The sequence below is a fragment of the Drosophila takahashii genome, chromosome 2L, assembly GCF_030179915.1.
Source record: "Drosophila takahashii strain IR98-3 E-12201 chromosome 2L, DtakHiC1v2, whole genome shotgun sequence".
In the NCBI taxonomy this organism is placed as follows: Eukaryota; Metazoa; Arthropoda; class Insecta; order Diptera; family Drosophilidae; genus Drosophila; species Drosophila takahashii.
The window spans coordinates 21735721-21759018 of record NC_091678.1 but is presented as its reverse complement, the minus strand read 5'-3'; the positions used below and the strand labels follow the sequence as shown (position 1 = coordinate 21759018).

At 38.0% G+C, this 23298-nt stretch overlaps 2 protein-coding genes across 3 annotated transcripts in view; both read right to left on the bottom strand.

The window, feature by feature from the left end:
* The window catches only part of LOC108067638 (uncharacterized), a 136255-nt gene that overhangs the window by 97831 nt on the left and 15126 nt on the right, over positions 1-23298 (bottom strand). For both annotated transcript variants that reach the window (XM_017156760.2, XM_017156761.2), the window contains exon 3: positions 5223-5297. The gene's annotated coding sequence lies outside the window, so the exon portion shown is untranslated. The remainder of the gene's footprint in view (positions 1-5222; positions 5298-23298) is intronic.
* On the bottom strand, positions 19341-19838 carry LOC108067641 (uncharacterized). The gene is made up of 2 exons (XM_017156765.3): positions 19679-19838; positions 19341-19617 (listed from the first exon to the last, which is right to left on the bottom strand). The coding sequence occupies exons 1-2, from the start codon at positions 19681-19683 to the stop codon at positions 19443-19445; spliced, it is 180 nt and encodes a 59-aa protein (XP_017012254.1). The 5' UTR covers positions 19684-19838; the 3' UTR covers positions 19341-19442.

Here is a 23298-nt window from a genome sequence, read left to right as displayed (position 1 = left end):
GGTGGAAACTTTTACGGCTTGGCTAACAAGAATTGGGTATGAAGTTTGTATTGTGCTTAATAAAAGATTGGTAAATTTTAGATTTAATACAATTGTGACACAACACTGAAGTTAAGAGTTTGTTGAAAAGAAACAAGATTTATGGCCATGTCTAGTTGTACATAACTTTGCTCCACAAGTAAAGTATAAATCAATAGTTAGAAGTTAGTTAGGATTTTACAGAAAAAAATTGTAAATGTAGGAAGTGATCAGCTAAAAATGTACTTTTAAATTTAAGCTAAAAAATTAATAAAATCTTAAATAAAATATTACAATTAAAGATTAAAACAATTCAATAATGGATATGTGCTTCTTATATAGAAATATTAATAATTTAAACTTGTTTCCTTCCTGCTCCCATTTATTCATAATTTTTATGATAGTATTTTAAAACTTTCCTGAATGGTTTATGAACTTATTTCCGCTCTTAGAACGTCGCGACCTCTTATACTTCTTATCCACCGATTGTAATTCTAATAAGCCAAGTTGCTCTGCCAGCTAACTTGCATTTGCAATCTCTTAACCCTCTTCTGCCCCTGTTCCCTTGGCTGCGCAGAGTCTGCGGCAGCTGCTGGCGACAATATGCATGGCACTTATTGCCACTTCAGTTGGCATGCGAACCAGGCTAATAGGAGGGGCCACGCCCCCCGCCTTCCGCCACTGCCACTGGTGTACCTTACTTCACCTCAGAAAAACGCTCCTGGCACACCTGCAGAGCTTGGAAAAATTTTATTTGCTCAAGCTGAAGCAAAGTTCTGTCCAAGGAGCAACAGAACCTGAAGCTACCTTGTCGTCCTGGTGACACTTTTTGGTTTTTTATGCGGCACAGAGCTTATTTTCTCTCACTTCCAGTTGCACACGATAAAAAATCGTTTTTTGGTTTTAAATTTTGTTTAGAGATAGAGAGAAGATTTTATTTTGAAGGTATCAGCAGTAGATGATCTTTACACTTTTTATTTTATCTACTGAATTGATTTGGTATATGCAATTTTTAAAAATAAAGGAAATACAACAATTAGACAAATCAGCTTCAGCAGAATGAAAAATAAAAAGAAAAGAAAATTCATTAATGATTAGAAAAACTACATACTGACAAAAAAATAATATAATTTTTCTAGAGTGTAAAGTTTGCCCCTGGAAATCTCGACTTGTGAATGCAAAAAAGGGTGTAAAAAGCCCTAGGAAGCATAAAGAGAGTGGAAGAAAGCGGGAGTTGGAAGCCAGAAATTGTGGCCATAACTTGGTGGGTAACGTAAGGCAAAGGGGGAAATGCAGCCATGTCCAAAAATCTCGGCAGGTGTGGCTCACATGCACGTGTTGCACCATTGCAGTTGCACAAGCTGTTTCATTGCCTAGTGCAACGGGCATATTAAATTTACCTCATTCCCGGGGATGTTGTTATTGCCTGAGAGCATCATAACCCCAAAGAATCCGCTTGAAATTTATGCACTTGTGGGATTTTTATTCTGTACTGGGCCTCACCCCTTCCTTCCCTTTTATCTCCTTGGGTTTCCCTCTATCTCTTTGCTTTTTATTTTGTTTTATTCTCGCTTTTTGTTGCCCGCATAAAAATTATGTGGCACCTTGATATATGAATATGTTTGCCATGCTTTTATTAGATTTATTTTCGCACAGGAGCATAAATTGGAGGGGAAACCAAGGATAAAGAGCTGCAGATATGAAGACTGTCTGAAGAGATAGTGAGTGAGACATAAATATGAAGTGAGTATTAAAGCTATTAGTGCTTTTGAAAAATATGGTATAAGTGAAATATACATGCGGACTTTTGAAACTTTTCTTATTATCCTTATTTCAGAATTAGTACACCCCGTCAACATTGGCACCTCCTCTATATCCTCCATAACTTATTACCAGTTGTTAATAGCTCACGGCCTCTCATGTCCGATTGTTCTGCAATTTGCTTGACCCAATTCGCGCCGCAAACAATAAAGTGTATTTAAATCTACATACAAACGTGGTCACACAAGTGTGCAACATATGCAAAAGAAAACACAGTCTGAAGCTTAACTGTTGAAATTTTAAACAAATTTTTGCACATTTCCTGTTTGCCATTGTTTTTATTGTTCTTGTTGCAGTTGCAGCTTGACACAGTTTTCAGTCACACCCATTTATTTACAATGTCAACGAGGAAAGGAGCAGGAGGCGAGTGTGAAAAACCCTGGCAGGCTCAGCCTTTGTTGCTCTCGGAAAAGCCTCATATGAAAAGCCCCCGGGCTATGAAATTTGCATGCAATTTCAAGCACAAAGAAAATAGAGAAAAAGAGTAAGGTAAAGTGGGGTGCAAATAAGCTTAACCATGGCGAAAGGGAGGGGGGGGGCATTGGTTAACGACTGACCTTGTCAAAGGACCTTGAACTGTCCTAACAAAGGACCCAGACATTCCCAATCCCTGAATTCCCACGCCCATTTGCTATTTCCCAGTAACCAAGTAATTTCTGTGGCTAATTAGTACGCAATTTGAGGGAGGACATTCTTCGGGGTTGGGGCTTGAAATTAACTTCCAATGAAATTTACAGTCCGAACGAAACTTGTATTTCAAGTTACAGAGGTCAATCGAAAGGGTAAATGAATGTGACGAAATTAATTTTATTGACTGGCGACATTTGTTCATGTAAACAGACATTCCTTAAAAATGTATTTTTAATTATTTTTATAATTAAACCAAACAAAATCATTTCTCATCGTTGATAGAAAAACTCTCCTTCTCAAAAATATATCAGAAAAAAAGGATACATATATGGTATTATTTTAATAAAGTCACATTACCAAAGGTCCACTGTATTTGAAGTTTCTCAGTTGATAAGTTCCACTGGGTTAGGCCCTTTGTGCTTTATTGAATTTTAATTTGCACTTTGTGGTTTGCGGTCAATAGCGGCCACACCCCTATTTTGGCCAGCCACGCCTTTTTGCTTGGACTTCCACTTAAGACATCGATTCGCTTTGATTTCTTTTCAGTTTTCCTTTCCGCCCTTCTCGCCCTCTGTTGGTTTTCCTGCCGAGCTGCTCGTTTGCCAAAAACCGCAGAGCGTGTGTGAAAATTGAAATGTCACCAGTTCAGTGTCGAGTGTGGAGTTTTTCACCGCCTCTCAGTGCCCGCTATACAGATGCCCCTTGATACCCAACTGCAATGTCGTGCCTCGCTTTTCTGCTTGTCTGCCGCTGACAGTCATTGACAACTCGGAAGTTCCCCGATAAGGGGCGTTTTTGGGGCGAAAATGCGGTAGAATTGGGCTAGGAGGAATGGAAAGAAGGAGGACTGGGGTACAGCTGCATGGCACGGATGCAATGTTGCATGCCGGTCTGCACTAAGTGCTGACTCAACGCAATATAAGTTCTTATTTGCCAACAGACTTCACTTAGAGGATTTGTAATGGGGAATACCCAATATTTTGTACTCTACTTGGATTAAGGCGGACTGCTTGGTAAATTGAAAATTCAATTACAGAATTAAAACTTTCTAAGACTTTGGACAGACAGAAAAATTAATATAAATTAGATTAGATTAAATATGAAAGCCTTGCCAACACTGAGTTTGGCCAAATATCTGTAAATAATTTAAACTAATTTTGAGGTCCATCAATTCCAAACTACAAGTTTCAATTTAGGCACTTAAGACGTGTAAATTACTTGCCGAGATCGAATTCTTTAGGACCCACTTTTGGCTCCTTTTGCGGGACACTAGCCGAGAAAATCCCTTCTTGGCTCATTTAAGTTCGTTATGGCCGAACCACATATTTTGGCTTTTTTTAAGTCAGCCACTTGCATTAGTCTCCGCTCTAAGCCAACCCCCGCTGACTTTCGCATTTTCCACTGCTTTTTAGCACAAATCCTTTTTATTCCTTTTCTTTGGGAGTTTAAAACGTTTTCGACAGGATTTAGTTGCATGACTTTTTGCTTTTAGCATTTCGCCCGACAAACCTCAGAGCTCTCCACACCCCACCCCGCCCGATTCTCAAACTAACTGGACTCTAACTGCCCGGGGGGTGGATATCTGTTGTGCAGCTCCTCGATTCCCAGGACCAAACACGTACCCCCGTGGCCGAACGTGCACGGAATTTCCAAATACAAATACTAAACATGGCCACATTTTTTAGCCAAACTCCCCTGGCTTCCGACATCCACATCCCCCTTTGAATTCCATTTTAGTTTATTTTTTGTAGTTCGGAATATTTTGGATTGGTTACAATTTGTTTTGGCCATAGATTTCTGCCTAAATTGAAACTATTTCGTTTGAGCAGCAAGTTTGTTTTGGTCGAATTTCTAAAAAATGTGTTTGCAAAGTAAATATATATTTTAAATATTTGCCTTCTAAATCAAAAGTGTTCTAACATTGTTTTCGGATACATAATGTATTTCTAAGAATATTTTAAATATAAAATGCCCTGTAGAAAGTATCACCATTTTAAAATAAGTTTTTAATATTGCTAAACGGAATTCCTCTTAGACTTTTTGTTTAATTTAAGCCTCAAAAGGTACGATTAAATTTCTTCACCTCATTGTCCACCTTTGAGATAACAAATTTGCTTAGAGTCATAAGTTTACGATCTGCAGGGAGTTCACTTTTTTGTTGGTTACCAAGACATGTTGACACTTCGCAGGACAGGTCCAAGTAACCCACTTACAGGGGAAGTGAAAGAGCGGGGGAATGGATGTGTAAAAGAGAAGGGACTACTCCTCGCCCCCGCCATTTGCTCGCCTTTGTTTGCGGTGAAACTTTTGCAGCAGCTTTTGTTAATTCGGTCAATATTTGCGGACGCACGAAATAAAAACGAAAACTCAGCGAAAAAACTTTTTGCGAAAGTACAACAGGGGGCAGGGTGGAAAAATACAAAAATAAGAACAGTTCCTATTTAACCCCTTAATGGCAGTTTGGTTCAAGTTTTCCCACTGGATAACTGGCGGTTAAAATAAACTTATTGGCAGTTTGTCAGTCACAAAAAAGCCGCACACACGCCTGGCGCAACAGTTGCAGTTGTGTCCACCTGGATCATGTATTATTCATGGAAAACGCAAATGCCGTAACGCGTATTTCATTAAGGTAACCCCAATAGCCCAATAGTTTTTCACTTGCATGCGGCAAGTGGCGGTTATTTTTGGGGTATTCCCGGGACCCTACCCTACCTTTTGCGTTAATTGCGATTCGAGTTGTTTACCCAACTTACCTGCTGTTTAGTTTGGCCTCACGCTCCAGTTCTCCGGTTCTCTTCTCAATTTCTCCTTTCTCTGTCGGGTTAATTCTGAAAGCAACAACAGGGTAAAGTTTTTTTCGACGTTAGTTAAATTTGTTGAAAATTATTTGCCTTTCCTGTTGTTGATGGAGGGAGAATTCTGGAATGGTCTGGTTTTGCTTTGGTTGCTTCCTCGAGGAGCCTTAAGTTAATTAGTTGAATTTGTGTTGAAGAGTTTTTTGTGTGAGCAGGGGAATTTTTCCTAGTTTAATTTAGTGGATGCAAAACTTGTGTCTAGATGGGGAAGCGAGGCAGACAAACGCTGAAAGAATGTTGTAGAGTATTCACCCAAGACCCCAACTTTCAGAGAGATTTGTTTGGGTCCAGGACCGACTTAAATTAAGATTTCGCCAAGTTAAAGCACTTTTTAACTAGGGTGTGTTAAAGATTGGTAAAAAATAAAACAATTGAATAAAATATTAAAAGTATATTTTGATTTAAATTCGACTATGCATTGCAAAAATATTGGGTGAGAATTGGCAGTTTAGCTTATGTTTATATTTCATGGCGTTTGACAGATATTTTTATTGAAAAGCATGTATTTGTTATCCAAACTTTGATCAGAAATTCGTAGTTTTCTCCTTCTATGTTAAATGCGAATTTGTGGCTTTTGAGGAGGATATTTTTATTGAATATAATTTTCCATATTTCCACAACATTTCCGCCTCAACTTTTGTGGGCGAAACCAAGAAATTTACATAAATCAACTCTCTTGGCCAGCGTTCGCTATCTGTTTACGCTTTTTCCTCCGCTTTTGCTAGCTTGTTTTGTTAGCCAATTTTCAATGTTGGCTTCTGGCTTGCTGGCCACAACAAACAACTGACCATAAATAATCAAATCTTATACACAATCTGCAAACAGATTTTGCGTTTCTAATAAATTTCACTTTGCAAGCACACAGCAAAAAATAAAAGCCCAAAAGGAGGCAAGAAGTCGGCAAGGCAAACATTTTTTGCGTCACAGGCTAAAAAAATATGTATAAAAATATATATATTTATGCCTGGGCGGTTTACAATGTATGAAAGAATTCGGCCATATACTACAAAAATTATATATATTTATTTATGTTTATGCATATTTATCTATAGTCTGCTTTGAGCTTATATTGGAATTGAAGATAGGCTCCAAAAACTATAATGGAGAGAGGAAAACCACCACAAATTATGGTTCACTGAGTTTTCTAAACGTTTTTTCTCTTACTCTTTGGTATCTCTCCGCATTTATCTGCCTCTTTGTGTGTCCTTTCTGTCAAGGACACATTTATTTGGTGTGAAAATGTGGTTAGAAGTCAATAACATAATAAAAACGTTGACATTGAAGGTCGCTGAGGAATGGCTGCTATAGACACATGAAACCACAAGACGGGTGGGTCCGGGAAATTTATGAAAATGGACTGGCGCTCTCGAGAAGGAAGGGAAACCCATCCGAAATTGAGGTTAAGGGAGTTTCTGTTGGCGAACAAACTTTCATTGCATAACAATAGGCGCAATGGCGAACCGCAAGCCGCATTTAAATATAAATACCTGCAGCCAGAGCCGCAGGCCAAGAAAAAAAAACAGCAAAAAAAAAAAAGAAAAGCGGGAGAACAAGTGAAAAGTTTTCTGCGTTTTCTGGCCATGTAATGAAAGTCCAGGCATTTTCCATCCCGTTTTCCTGGAAAAGTGGCTCGTGGTCGCTGGCACGTGAAAGAAAAAGTGCAGGTGGCTTTCGTTCCCGCTTCCCTGTTTTTCCACACCCACAGCAGAATAAATAAACTTCAACTTTTTGCCGGCCACAATTTCTGTTTCTGCTTCTTTTTCCCTTTGGCCGAGTAAAAGAAATATCTAAAATTGCGGCAGTGCGAAAGCGTAAAACAACAATAACAAATGGCACAGAAATGGGCTAAAGCGAAATAAGCCACAGAAATGGAAATAAGAGCTGAACAATTTCGCTTTTTCTTCCCGGTTTCATATATATGTATATGTATAAATTTATATTATTTTCAGCAGTCAAGTGGGTGGAAAAATGCTGTTAAGCTTTAAAAATGTTGGCAGCCTCAAGATGCGAGAGTAATTGAGAACAAATAAATACAAGTGGCCGGTGGGAGGAGGAAAAGTCGAGGAAAAAGTGGGCAAAATAAAGATAAAAGCAAACAGGCACAGCTGAATAATGTGGGGAAATCAAACGAAATATGAGAGCATGAGTAATGAAATGAACGCATTAAAGAAAAAATTCTTTTCAAGAAGATAAGAAATAAATCAATGACATTCCACAAAGAAACTTTTATTTCAATCACGCACTGGGAGAAATAAATAAATAATTTTAAAGTGGATATTGTAGAACTTTGAATAAAGAAAGTAGAGTTTGAAACTGTATTTCGAATACTGAATTTTCTTTTTTTTATCCTTTTAGCTCATTTTAAAACCCTCTTGTTTTCTGTGGCACCCCTAATTTCTTATCTACACAAAGTAGAAATCATAGTCTAAGATTTCTACAACAGCGCTTGCTTGAAAACTTCTCCTGGACAAATTAAAGTTTTACTTTCCGCTGAGAGGAAATCTTAGAAGCAGTTGTCTCCTAGTTGGGTCACTTGACTCCCTTTGCTCCCACATTTTTTTTAGCTTTTCCTTCAATCAAATTAAGTCGAGCAACTTCTGGGAGCCACAGATTTATTTGCATGTTTGCTTTCCTCCATTTTATCCGTTTTCCCATTTTCCTCTCCCATCCTGAAGCTACAGGCTCTGATAAGGTTTACAATTTGCTTGCCATTTGCTTTTCCGCTTTTCCCAACTCACACATAAGATAGACTGGAGCCTGCTGCTCAATTTCATTTTTACGCTCACCAATTTCAGCTTTCCTTAGCTTTTCGGTGCTGTTTTTCTTGTATTGCGTTTCTGCGTTTTATTTACTTTCTTTTCGGGTTTATAGTTGGTTCATTGTTGCTCTCTTTCTATTTTTCACATTTCGTCTCTGTCTGTTTTAGGTGGGTGATGATGCTGACATAAATCTCTGATATATTGCCTTGCTGCTGCTGTACCGATAAATTTTCAGCTCGACTCTTGACGCTATTTTTGTGCAATAAAATCCTTTACTCTTCCCTTGCTTTCTGCTTTTTAAAGCTGCTTGGACCCTAAATCAAATCAAAAGCCTGATGCTCCCTATTTTTTAATTTTTTGAGGGCGTGTCGTCTGATGGTACAAAAGTCATTATGGAACAAGTGTTGGCCGCTTTCCCAGCGGACACTTGAGCATAATTAATGCGATGCCACGCCCACAGTCCGCCGCCAAAACAGGAAATGGCAACCGGAATAGATCCTCCCGCCTAGGGATTTTCCTCTTTGCTTCCCAACCCATTTTCCCACTCAAATGAGACTCGACGCAATTGTCGCTCCCAAATTAATTTGTATAATTTTACAGTCGCAATTGGTTGATGAGGGAAGTTCAGGGGAAGTTTGGAGAACACAAACGCCATTCGAGGAAACCGAAACTTATTCCCATGGGTTCCAAAACCTCGGAGAATTCAAATGAAGTTTGGCGGCACCGAAAAAGTAGGCAATTATTTTGTAGGCCAAAAAAGAAAATGAGAAAAACGAGGCTGGGGGAAATAAATAAAAGCAGGTAGCATCTCGAGAAACCTGAACATTAAAGAAAATGAATGCCAAGAAATTTAAAAAATATGGTAAAAATTAAAGGATAATAAAGTTATCAAAAAAATGGGGTAGAATACTTATAATATTATATGAAAGGATTTCCTTTAGCGGGATTTATTTAAATTGTATATTTTTAAGCTGTTTCGCGTATATATATTGAGGCATTAATCATTCGAATTAATTACTGAACGGCATTCCATTATCAATCGATTTCAGCAGACTCTCCATCGTCCACTTTCAGCGTGATTAATATTTAATAGGAAATGCCAGGCCCTTTTAACTATCTCCTGCTGCACTCGACTTACCCTGCCGACCACCTATCAATTGCAATCAAGATGTAAATGCTGTTACTGGGAAACTCCGGGAGAAAGTGGCAAGTGGCACAGGGCAGCGGATAGAAAGTCGATGTTGCAACACTTGATTGACTTTCCCAGCGCATTTATTTTGAAGCCTTCCGGCTGCCGTTGGCCGCAAAGCCAACTTTTCAACGACTTGGCTTAACTTTAAACTGCAGCAATGGCTAAAAATAAAGGAATTCGTGGCTTACACACACTCCTGAAACTTTCGACCGTACTGAAAATAAAGTTTGCCACCCAGAAAGCCAGATACCGTGGGGAAGATGGAGCTAAGTTATTTAGTGCAGGTTTAGGCACCTGACTATCCAAAGAAAACGAGTTTAGCTGATAAAAAACGAAAAACGTATATAACCGCATGGCAATAAAATGTAATTCCCTGAGATTTCTCTTTTGTCTGGCTGCGCTACTTGCAATTGCAAATTGATAAATACATTTACTGCGGCAAAATGGAGTAGTTTTATAAATCTGCACATTCATCAGATGAGCTGATTATCCACTGAGAAAAACGTTGACGATTATTGAAAAATAGCTAAAAAAATATTTTGTAAACAAATAAGAAGTCCTTAAAATAATTAATAAAATTTTCCGCATGCTGGTGTGAAATTAGGTTTAGAGCTTGAAAGTGTTCGATATTTTTGATATTTGGACAATATATTGTTTCGAAGGGAAAACAGATATTAAATTATTCAAGCTCTAATTATGTTACCATATGATTTTAAATCCTTTCTTATCTGCAGCTGCTAAAACATACAAAATGTTGGTAAAGTAATAGTTTCTTTGATTCACACATTTAATGTTCACCTTTTATTCGTAGCTTTACGTGAATTTCTAGATAAATTTAAGTTCCGAAATATTTTTCACTGTAAATAAAACCTACCAGCTTGAAAGTGTGAGCACGTTTTACCCTCATGATTTGGTATGCTTCAGCGATTTGTTTCGCTGTGGGTGAGTTACACTCTGGTTGAAGGTTTTTCCGCTTTTCCGCAGCGCCCTCGACATTTTCCCTTTTTTCCCGCTGACCTAATTTACGGCGCTTTCGATCGGGGCGCGACACATGTGGCTTAGTTGCTGTTTCTCTGGGTTTTGCCCAGAGCCTGTATCCCTTATAGGCAGGCTCCTTTATCCTTGGCCCTGCCGTCAATTTTTATTGCTGCGGCTTGGCCTTTTCCCCTCGATTTTCCCCCTGCCCCTCGGCAGTTGTTTTTGAAGTTTTGCATAGCATAGTTTCGTATTTTCCGGCACTGTCTCGCTCGTTTCTTTGGGCAACTTTCGAAGAACATAAATCACCAGAGCATAGTTTTCATTTTGAGCTTTATTTTTGTGGTGTTTTGGTTTTTTCTCCTTCGAGCTCCTAACTAATTGTGTCGGCATGTGTGCTGGGGGATAATTTGTTGCTCTCACTTCGGACTGGCTTTAAATTTATTGTTTGCCAGGAGGAAAGTGTCAAATGCAGACGATTTCCACAATCGGATGATAAATGGGAGAGTCTCGCAGCCATTTCACTCGCCACTGCAATTTCTACTCAACCTGCACTTTTCCCACTAATTATGTTAGCTCATTATTAACCCCGATGTCGAGTCAACAGGGAAAGTCATTCCTGACATCCAAGAAAGGAAATCGAGAGGGCAGTGGAAAAATAACCAAGGTGAGAATAAATTTTACTCACTTAAGCAAATTTGACAGACAGGTTTTCCATTAGCAAACATGCTTTTGTCATTTGCGCAAATTAATGCATGACAGGTGAGAGGAAGCAGGGGCGTGGCATAGGGGGCATACAAAAAGCAGATGCTGCTTATTTAGGTATTCACTTGGGCAGCTCTTAGGGAAGGTCAACTGTATGTGTTAACCTCGTTCTTATATAATTTATTATCTCGGGGAAAAGAAAACGGTGATTTAATGCGACCTGGTTGAAAAAAGAGGGAAATTATTTTTGTACAATTTAAAATAAAATGGTTGGATTCACTTTTTACATTAAAATGTATATAATTTGGACAAATAAGAAAAGCACAACCTAATTGTAAACAAAATTATAAAGTTACTTAATAAACAAAGTAAATGCATGTAACTTCGAATCATACTTCTCAATTCAATGGCTTTTATAGTAACTAAATGTTGCAATATTTTTAAAACACTGGAATCTAGAGTATATATCTCTTTCAACTTGAACCCACAAATCAACCCCACCATCAACCCATTTCCTAATCAGACGGCAGACTTTGATTTCGGTTCTCGCTGCCCACATTAGACATTCAATTATCAATCAACCATAAACCATAATTGAAAGATCAAACGCTCAACACACATGCCAAATGCACACACACACACACCAAGGCAGCGGAAAAACTGTGTGTTTGAGGGGGTGGAATGGGGCTTTTCCAGCTTGCCACATTTGTCGCAACTGATAAAAGTCGCACACACAAAATAAAAATGGACAAAAGGCAAAAACTGAGCGAAGGCGTAAGCGAAAAATGTGCAGAGCGTAAATAAATTACAACAATAATGACGCCAAACATGATAACAACAAATGGCAATAGGGGGCTAATGGAGGATTTCCAGGGGCGGAACGGAGGGGGTGTACTTTGGCTTAGAGCTCCGGGGGACAGGCGATTGTTATTGATCATCGCAATATTTTGCGCATTAAGCAGACACAAGTCAAGCCAAACATATGCAGCAGTCACTGACGGAATCGGAGGATGGCTAAAAATAAAAGGAAAGGGGGTAAAAATAACAGGGAAATTTCCTAAACAGTGCAAAAATAGTACTTGAACAAAAATACAAAAGTTGGCGGTGTTTTTTAAAACATGTATGACAATTTTCATTATATATATTTTAAATTATTTATTAGATCATCTGAGCAAGCTACTTTAAACTCTTTTTTATACCCTTGCAGAGGGTATTATGATTTCAGTCAGAAGTTTGCAACGCAGTGAAGGAGACGTTTCCGACCCCATAAAGTATATATATTCTTGATCAGCATCACTAGACGAGTCGATCTAGCCATGTCCGTCTGTCCGTCTGTCCGTCCGTCTGTCCGTCCGTTTCTACGCAAACTAGTCTCTCAGTTGTAAAGCTATCGGGATGAAACTTTCGTAAAAGTCGTATTTCTATTGCAGGTAGTATATATGTCGGAACCAAACGGATCGGACAACTATATCTTATAGCTCCCATAGGAAGGATCAAAAAAAAAAAACGTAAAAAAATTCTAGCTCCGGTGTTTTTTAAAATTTTACCTTCTACTCTTGGGAACATTTTTTTTAATATATTTCTGAATTTCGGTTTTTTTGTTTTTTAAATCGGATCACTATATCATATAGCTGCCATAGGAACGGTCGAAAAATTAAATGGAAATTAATGGGAAAAAAATTATATCTTTGTTGGTTTTTATTACAGTTCCTTCTACTCTGGGATATGACTATTTTGAAATATTTCCGAATTTCGATTTTAATTTTTAAAAGATCGAACTACTATATCATATAGCTGTGATAGAAACGATCGAAAAATTAATGTGAAATAATAAGAAATTTAACATTTTTGCGATTTGTAAATTAATAGAATGATCTGCAAGGGTACATAAGCTTCGGCTTGCCGAAGCTAGCTTCCTTTCTTGTTTAAACATAATTTATTTTGATATTTCTTATAACAATTATTATTAATTTAATAAATTTAACTGGTCTATTTTTTATAGACCTTCTTCTTGTTTCTTCTTTTTAATATGACTTAGGTGTAGAGCAATGTTTTTTCTCAGTGCCCAACTGTTTGTCATGGCTTTTTACCCATCTGACTTGTTTACGCAAAAAGCCAAGGGACGCAGGCTGAAGAAAAGGATAACAATGTGAGGGCAGCCATTCAAAGTCCTGAAAGTCCTAAGCCATTACAGCATATTAGTTTTCCACGCTGCCATATTGTGTGCGCCTCTGTATGAGTGTCTCCGTCTAGTCTTTGTATTTGTATTTATTTTTTTTGGCAATTTTTTGTTTACACTCGACTGCACAATAAAAGTTTTTAAAAAGGGATAAACATTCTTGTTGTTGGCTGCTCTTCTTGTAGTTGACGCCATTTTGGATTTGCATTGCCATTTGTTGTGCCATTTTGTTGCTGCTTGGCTTTTGCGGTTTTTACGACACGAAATCCCGTTTAACATGCAACAGTTTTGCACGCTAAGCGGCTCACATCGCGTATACGCAATACATTTTGGAGCTTATACTAAATCAATTTAAATGGAACGGAAAAAGGGAAGATTGACAACTTAAATGCGTGACTTTTAAATAATACAAAATAGTTGCATAGCTGAAATTTATAATCAATAATCAATAATTTATGTATTTCATTTAATTTCATTCTCATTTTCCCTTCTGCAGAATTTTCTTAGAAAATTTGAACGTGCACAGTCTTTAAGTTCTCCATTATAGTTGCCTAGCTCCCGAAATTAATTCCTATTACGGACACGACACATTAACCTATGGATATTCAGCTAAATAAGCAATCATTTCCAGCTTCCCACGTTTCTGGGCCATTGAACCTAAATTAACTAATTAATATTTGCCTGTTTTGCCAGCATTTTCCGTGCTCCATTCATTCCTTTCAGCATTTGTTGGGTAATTTTTGCGTGGGAATTTAAATAAAGATTTGAGGGATTTATCTCACCCACTTCAACTATCCAAACAATTTGACAAAAGAGAGAAAAAATGATAAATAAAGAAAAGGCAGCGAAAGGAATGCAATTTATTTTCGTAATAAAAATGCATTTTTATTACAAAATCATAGCCATGAAATCTAGTGCACGGAGCCAGCGGATTTATGTGGCATTCATTATGCTGCCGGGCTCCCTGTTTTCCATCTATATGTAGGCAGATATATGTTTGTATATAGGTGCGGATAAAATAAGAGAGGGAAAAGCTTGTTTTGGCCAGGCCAAAAAATGTGTATTAAGCTATTTGCATTTGGTTTCATTTTTCCGTTTGTTTGCGTGTTTGCCAGTTTGTTTTTGTGTGCAGCTGCTGCACCTGCAACAACGCAACGTGGCTCAGAATTTATGTATAAAATATAGAGCGCCAATAAATGCGATAAACTGACCCGCGGGCTGGATTTCCCCAGCATTTCCCTCTCCCCAGAAATGTTCCCATTGAACTTTATCCATTTAACCATGGCTATAGGCACATCTCCCCGGTTTTTCTTGCTGTTTTTTGCCAGGGCGTGTTTGCATTTAATCCCCTAACCCATAATAATTTGTGCAAATTTATTTGCGAGTGCTTAGTGCCAGGGAATGGAGGTGGCTTTCCATCTGGCCACTGGCAGATATCGTGTAAATAAAACAAATTGCCATAAATAACCCTGCTGGCTGCCATAAATCTCGGTTAAATGGACATTTTTGCATCTTCAAATCGTCGAGTGGCAAAGGACACGAGGATACGCAGCCAACAAGATCCAGGACACTGAGTGAAATACATCTCTGCTGGTACTTGAAATCAGCAGAATGATAAAATGCCTCTAGACAAGCGAATGACACGAATGGGGCGTCTTATTCGGGTTGGAAAAAGCCAAGGTCGAGCCCGGGATGAATTCAAAATAGAGGCCAACCAGGGTAATATATCGTTTGTCTTATCTTTAAGTAAAATTCTGTAAATAATTATCTTAGACTCAAACTTAACTGTTGCTTGTAACTAAATATTTGAATTTATTTGATTGTAACCAGGAAATTGATTTCATATAAAAATGGATTTCGCAAGGGTTATTTAGCTATTTAACCATTTAAAATAACCTAAATTACTTTCCCCTATTTTTGCCGCTCCTTTGAAATCTCCAAATAATCCCCCTTAGCAACCGTTTAGGACTTTTCGTATTTTGTCATTTAATCCCCCCACTTAAGTCCTGTCATAACATTGTCAAACCATCGATATGCACATGAAATGCACTTAGCAATCAAATTCGCATTCCGGATCATATATTAAACAAATCCGATTTGGTTAACGTGCGTTCAAGCGCACTTTCAATACGCTCCCCGATTTCCCTTGATCTTTGCCGGTACTAACGATATGCGAATTCAATTTGAAAATAATAAAAATATCTATTCAAGTCAGACGCAGCTTCTTCTTCTTTTTTCCTGCGACTGACTATGATTCCTGATTATGATTATGACTTCAGTGAGTGGAGTGGGTGGAAAACTCCCCATTGACTCCTTTCCATCCTGGCTGTGTTTTGATGTCGTTACCAGACATTGAACCGCATTAAACTACGCATAAATACACATTGCGTTGACGATGTCGACACATATGGAGCCCCCATATCCACACGCTTGGTAAAAATAGGGAAAAGTGTGGTGGGAAACGGGGGCGGTGGCGAAAAGTGGGCGGGACTGAGAGTTAGCAACGCGCCAGAGGCGTTGGGCAAATGCAATTTGATGCAGACATTACGACTACATGACGATTTTATCGTCGAGTGTAGTGCACAGACATAAACATATATCTACATATGGCTTACGCAGGAGGGGATTCCCCCTAAACCATCACCATCACCACCACACCCACTCTCACACACGCAGGGGGCATTATTGCACACACACGCACACTTGCACCCCGTTGAGTGGAAAGAATCTTGCACTCGCCGTGCCTTCGATGATGCTCTTAAATATTTGCATAAAAAACTACGTTTGCTGCTAGTCGTGGGATATGGTAAATGGTGTATAAGTTTTACCGCCCCACTCAACTCCCACCCTCCCGGGTGCTTGCTCACTACCATTAACCACAACGAAAAGGAAGAAGAAGATGTTGCTGCAACAATAATAATAACAAACACGCTCCATAATCAACACGTACTTAAGTCCTGCCACCATTCTGGCCAGGATTTACTTTGGCTGCATCCCATACACTCACATGGCGCAGAATTTGCAGTTTTCGAGTAAAGTTCTTAAAGAGGAAGGTATTTGTGGATTGGAATATCCACTACAGTGCAGTATCCGGAAAATATATATTTTGCACATAGCCAATTAACTTTGCTTATTTTATTTAAAGATACATCCTTGGTAAGATTGCGCCAATTTAAAATGTTCTTATTGACATATATAAGCACGTTCAAAAAATAACCCTAATTAAATGATTTTAAAATATGAAATGTATCTGAAATTAAATTTTTCACATATTTCACACCTTGTGTTTAAATATCAGGCTCGCAGATAAAAAATTTTCAAATTTTTTAAATTGTTGTATTAATAAATCAAATAAAAACACCTCTTAACGAGGTAAAAACCTAGTGACGACCGCACCTTCAACATACAAAAGTTCTGATATCAACATTTGTGACGAAAAATTATTACACTCGTCATTAAATAGACTTTCTAATATTTTCACATTCGGCCCGCCGTAGCAAACTATTCCAGCCTTTTTCCCTTCACAGGCATTTTCTATAGCAGCGTGCCGAATGAGAAAATATTAGAAAGTCTATTTAATGACGAGTGTAATAATTTTTCGTCACAAATGTTGATATCAGAACTTTTGTATGTTGAAGGTGCGGTCGTCACTAGGTTTTTACCTCGTTAAGAGGTGTTTTTATTTGATATCAGAATTTTTGTTTGTTTACATTTGCTCTCATAGGAGCTAATATATAAATTTAAATTTAAATTGGTCAATCATAATTTTTAAACTATTGTATTTTAACAAATTAAGTTAAAAAGGCGTTGAAGTATTTCAAAATACCTTTTAAACCAGGTATAGCACATTTCTGTACCTTTAGTAGTGTAGAACTTACAAGCTAACGAAATTTAGCTATTTTTAGCTTTTTCCCGCTAAAGTAGCGGCTTTTTCCAAACGTCGTAGAACAAAAGATTCCTATATGGAACTCTTAAGTGCAAATTTACTGATTCCATGACCCTAAAATACAGTTCGGATACCCTTCCATAAAATTCAATACTCAGGGAGCGTTAGTTGTTCTGAGCTGGCAAAAGTGGCTATTTTCGTTTCTGAATAACTTTTAAACGCGATTTTTTACATAAACATGATATATACCAAAATTTAAGGAATCTCGAGGGCTATACAGTTTAAAGTTGTAAGGAAAATCGTTAGAGCCGTTTTTGAGAAAATTAAAAAAAAGCTAAAAAAAAAGTTTAAACAAATTTTATTTTGTTCATATCTTTTTAACTATTACATTTACACAAATTGCATATAGAAGCATTTTATAGCATTTAAAAATACCTTTCAAACGAGATGCAGCACAAGTCTGTAGCTTTAGTAGTATAGAAGTTACGGCTTTCCGAATTTTAGCTATTTATAGCTGTTTTCCCGCTAAACTAGCGGGTTTTTCCAAAAGTGGTAGAACAAAAGTTTTTTATATCGATGTGATGAACGTCATATCAAATTTTCAGAACTTAAAAAGCATATTTTGGACAAGTGGACAAACTGACAAACAGAATTAAATTTTCATTTTGGGAAGAAGAAGAAAATCTTATTTTGGCTATAACTTTTGAACGGAGCGTCGGATTTTATCATATGACCGGTATTTTCAATAGGAACACAACTAAAACATTGCGAGGGGGCATTTATCCCCACCGGCCCCAACAGCTCCAAATTTCGAAATTTGCACTTTTTCACTTTCACCGCTCTCTCTCCCAATCCAATTGGTTTTCTTAAAGTCTTGGTATGCAATCCTTTAAGTTTTTGCAATACCTTTCGATTGGTGTATAACTCATTACGATCTGACAATCACAGCAGATTTTCATTTCTTCGTGTATATATAGTAGTCGCCTTCGCACACTCTCCTGGTGCGCTTCGTCACTACATGGACTGCCGTCCATAGTGATTAATAAATATTTTAGACTTTCTATTGTAAAATTGGAAATTTAATTAAAAAATAATTAAATTATAAATTAAATTGTCCCTCCAAAAGTCTCCAAATATTGTATTTTAAATGGTTAAATAAAATATAAATAAATGTGTCGGAGCAGATAATGAAAAATGGAATTGCATATCCAATGAACTATCACACAGGATTTGGCAATAGTTGTGAGCACTTTTTGTTATTCCCTCAAACAAAGCGAACGGCAGCATTTTGATTTGCCTTCGAGAGAACACTTTATTTTAGCAATCAACGCATGCAAATTGCCGAGGCACCCGAGAACAATATTTCATTTCAATAAACAATAAACAATTTGCCGCAGCGAGTAATATAAATATATGTCAGAGTGTAGTCCGATTTCCAGAGCCATCATCAATAACTAGACTTGACTGGAACCGAATCGAATGTCCAGAACAGGACGCAGCTAGGATTCTATTGGCACTCGATAAGTGGGGCTAAAACAATTGATTATTGTGTGTCATAAGCACACACTTTGCACTCGAGCCCAGGGAAATCGAAATGGAAACGTGAAGAAAATGTACCGCAGTACAGGCCAAACTCAACTGTCAGTTGCACATACGCCGAAGGCAAATTTAAATGTTAATCAAATGCCGCTACTGAGGAATATACATAAGTACAATATGAGCGGAAAACCCCGATCCGAAAAAGATGAAACCGAAATAAAGAGAATCGAAGGAAAATTTCGCATGCATGCACAGGAAAATGAGTTTGATGTGGGGAAGCTCGAGGATGAGCGGTTCACAAATGTAATTGACAGTTCAAGTGACAAGCGGGGAGGCGAGGAAAGGTAAAGGATTCCTTTCGTTCCAATAAAAGGAAATCCACAATAAAAATTCACGGCAACACATCCAGTGTCCGCTTTTCAAAAATGCAAAATGCGCGCCACAAACAATTTTTAATTTAAAAAACGAGTGGAAACTGGGACAATTTTTGTATTTTCCATTTTGTTCGGGTTGTCGCGATGCATTAAAATTAATGTCATTTTTCTGCAATTTTTCAGTAACTTTTTTACGCCACCCAACTCGCTTTTCAGTTTTCCCTGTGCCTGTGCAATATGTTTCAGCTTGGCTGAACCTGGGAAACATTTTCGAAGTTGTCTTGTTTCAGGCCGTTCTTTTAGTTCCCATTTTTGCGGTTGAATCGTTGTCCAGGCAACGGCGTCATAATAAAAGGCTAAGCGAATAATTGAGAGACACGAGTGCCATAAAAAATAATATATTCAAATTATTTACGCATGATAATGCATTTTGTTTATTGAACGAGTATATTCTTGTCTTGCGTTAAAGTAACTTATAAATGTACATTATTATAATTTTGTGAACCGACTCAGGCGTTCTCCCTCATGAATCGAAAAAAAGGATCGTCCTTGCCATCTTCGATGCCAATGAGACGACCCCAAATGACTCCCCTGCGCTCCAGATCCCCGATTTTTTTCATTACACGTTGCTTTATATCACGATAATTCTTCAGATCTAGTCCCGAATTCCAATTGAACGATTCACTGAGTCGAGATTTTATTTTTTTGTAATAGGTAGGTTATGTTTTCTTTTTTTTATACTCACAACATTCTGATAGTTATTTTCGAAAACTGAAATAAAAATTGAAAGTTAGATGTTTCCTTGTAGAGTTTTGGGGGTAAACTAAAGAATTTCTAGGGAAGGGAGAACGTGGCAAAGGAATTCTCTGTCAAAGCCTACGTTGTTTAAATAAAATGGTAGGTTTTGGAAATGTATAATGAATAAAACATTTTTTTCTGTTTTTAGCAAACGTTTAAAGGCCTAAACCAGCGGGTAGGAACTTCCTTTCTCTTTTCCCATCCACTCGTAATTCATTGTTAGCTGCATCATTATTTACACTTTAATTGCAACAATTTCCTGATTTGATGCGCAGTGAAACGGCCAAACAGCCGTGCAAGCTTTTCCCGCTTCTCCAGCGATTTTTCCGACTTTGCCCGTGCGATGTGTGGGCGGTCATAAAAGCATTCATGCCACATAAAGTGAGCCGCAGTGGCAACAATGATGGCTTCGTGCACCAGAAGACGAGTGCTCCATATGATGTTACACTTTTATGTTCGCCATCGCCAAAAACAATCCCCGGGGCACCGAAAAAAAACGAAAATCAGACCCATCATCGCTCTTACCAGTTGCCCGCCGCCAGTCAAATCAATTGGCTGCAAATAAAACACAAACATAGTGAGCGGAAAAGACTCTGCAAATACAAATAAATCGCAGCATTTCCGCAACGGTCATGCTCTCCCGCTTTTATGATTATTATATAAATTTTCCCTTGAAATGTCATAAAAAGCCAGCGCAAATAAAAAGCATCGAGGAGTGGTCTCATCTTTCTCTTCCCTTTTTTTTCCTTTTGCCTCTGATGATGAAGCAGGAAAATGCGCACGTCATGAGGTAGAAGACGCATAAGATTTGGCTGGGGAAAAAACAGAATGTTAGACACATGTCCCGACTCTGGGCCAATATTCAAATTCGGTTGGCTGGACGAGCGTTTCCCAACTTATTAAGTTGTTAAAACATGATTTGCGGCCTTCTCACGGATCCCATACCACATTTGCCCCCTATAAAGCGTAAATCCAAGTGCTGCCGTGTGCTTAGTAGATTCTCTCAGTCGGCAGTTTATTCCTCCAGCTTATGAATTATGAAAGTTTCTTTTTTCGGTGGCTTGTTCGGGTTTCAGTGTGTTGGCCACGCGTGTTGGCCATAAACGCCCCGCTTTATGGGCCGCAGAGCCTGGCAAATTGAAAGTGAAAAGTTAAGTTGAGTTGTGCCGAGAGTGGCTGGGGGGAAAAGCCCCATTGGGGTCGCGTTATGGGGCTTGAAAAGAAGGCCATCGCAGTGCGATGGAAGCTGGAAAATAGGGGAAAGTGTTGGAAAAGTGCGGCAATTACCCACTTTCAAAGTAAGCCTAATAAATCACCGGAACCAATTTAGTTTAAACTTTAAAGTTCCTACTTATGGTTTCAGTTAAATTTTCCTTTTAAAAGTGCAAAATTTTTGGTAACCCAAAAAACTAATTTACCCAGCAATATTTAACTACTGACTTTTTCTAATTTGTAATAAATTTAATAATTTTAAAATTAACAATTTTAAAACCACTTGTGTTTCCCTCAAGTAGTTCTTTAGATAAAATAATACTGAGCTATCGATCCCCTATCTAAGAGGAATATTTTCCCTTTGCTTGATTCTTCAATTTGCAAATTACTTTTATACAGCAGTATATTTGTGCTGTTTTTTTACTCAGTCATTTTCTTGGGGGTTTCACTTCCAATTCATTAGAGCTGCGCTGGGAGCTTGAGGAAAATGTTAATGATTTCCGTAAACATGGCCAAACAAATAACGAGGCGTTGGGCGACAGAAAGTTCGTTGATTTTTGTTTTTTATGGCTCACTTAAAAGGAAGCGGAAATAGTGAAAAGGAGAGGGAAAGGCGGAAAAGCGGACAGCGAATTTTTAACGTGTTAATGCCAAGGCGGCTGCTAACAAGTAGACAAACAAAGCGGGCAAAAAAGAGGAAACGAAAAAAGTGACGGCCAATGGAAGGGGATGACAAAATAAAGGGCCAGAAGGGCGGAGGTCCAGATGAGAAATGAAATCAACGCCGTTATTATTTGTTGTTTTTCCCCTCCGCTTGCCCTGATAGACATTTTCTCCCTCCTTTTTTTGGCAACTTCTTTCACAGCAATTGCTTCTTGCTGTTTTTCCCTCTGGCAATTTCATTTCTGTGTATGTGGGTGCTTTCCACAAATGAAATTTAATTGCAAAAATAATAAAAACAAAGATAGAACTGTAACAGCCAGAGGAACAACTTCATTTGCATTGCGGATACAAAGAAATAAATACAAATGACTCGGGAATGTTTTTGGCTTGGCGTCGAGGTAATAATGTGGTTTTGATTTTATATTGAGAGGTGGTGGAAGGAAGATCAAAGAACGGCCCTACGATTTAAAAAAAAATCGATATAATGTATAAGCCCTTTATTTTGTAAACTTTAGTAAAAATTTCCAATGAAATACGTTAGTAAGTTAGTAACATTACAAAATATGGAAAGCTAACATGGGATACTACTTTGATAAAATTTAGAAGAAACCGAATTGTCTTATTTTTTAGAAATTTAGAAGAAACCGAATTGTCTTATTTTTTAGAAAGATATAATCCCTTCAATGTTGTATAAATGCTATTGTCGAAACTCAAATTGGTGCAATCCAAGCTCTATTTAAATGTTCCAATAGCTGCAATCTCATACAAAGTTTTATCTCCATTTCTAATTTTCTCCAACCACTAAAAACACTAACTGACCCACATAATACGCAATTCAATTAGCCAACTGATTATATTTTAATTGGCCACCATTAAATAATGGAAACTGTGAAACAGGAAAACAGAACTCCACAAAGTGAGCAGCCAATTCGCAAATATCGCAAAAATGCCCGATGGCACATTGTTTGCCATGCTCACGTGTGCCACTTCAAAGAGAAGTTAGCAAAGCAGCACATTACGCACACGCCCCGTTAGCCAGCACCGAGTAATTTGGCCAAAGGCCAACTAAGTGCCAAAAACGGCAGAGGGCGCAAAACATATTTGAAGCAGCAAACAATTTTCAAATTAGAAGAGAATTTTAAAAATAAAACATCCGCCAACCGCACACCGCAGAAATTCAATGCGTTATAGACATTTATGGAATTTGTTGCTGCCAAAAATTTGTAAAAATAAAGCGGAAGTTGGAAAAAGTTAGTTTATTTAACGTGTATACTTCGGTGTGGTGTGAGCGCTTTTGGTTTGCCTGCTGAGTGAAAATAAAACGGTGGCTATAAAATTTTATTTCGATTGAAATGTTCGCGAAAGCATATTTCCTTTATTACTCTGTTTTATTTACCTACTGCTGTATCCTTTTGGGTCCTAGCAGCCTGCATTTCCGCATTGCGCGCCAAGGACATTATTCATTGTCCCCCTCCCCATTTCTTTGGGGGCCACTTGAGAGTGCAAGAGCAGATAATAATTCTTACATGTCCCAGCAAGTTGCAATTCCTGCTCCTTTAACTTGGTCCCCCTGCCCTGTTAGTTCCTATTGCTTTCCCTATCTCGTGTTTTTTTCTTGTTAGCCCAGTGCCTTTGTCTTTTGGCGTCTTTTGTCTTTCACTTATGCATGTGCGTTGGCCCAGCTTCCGTTTT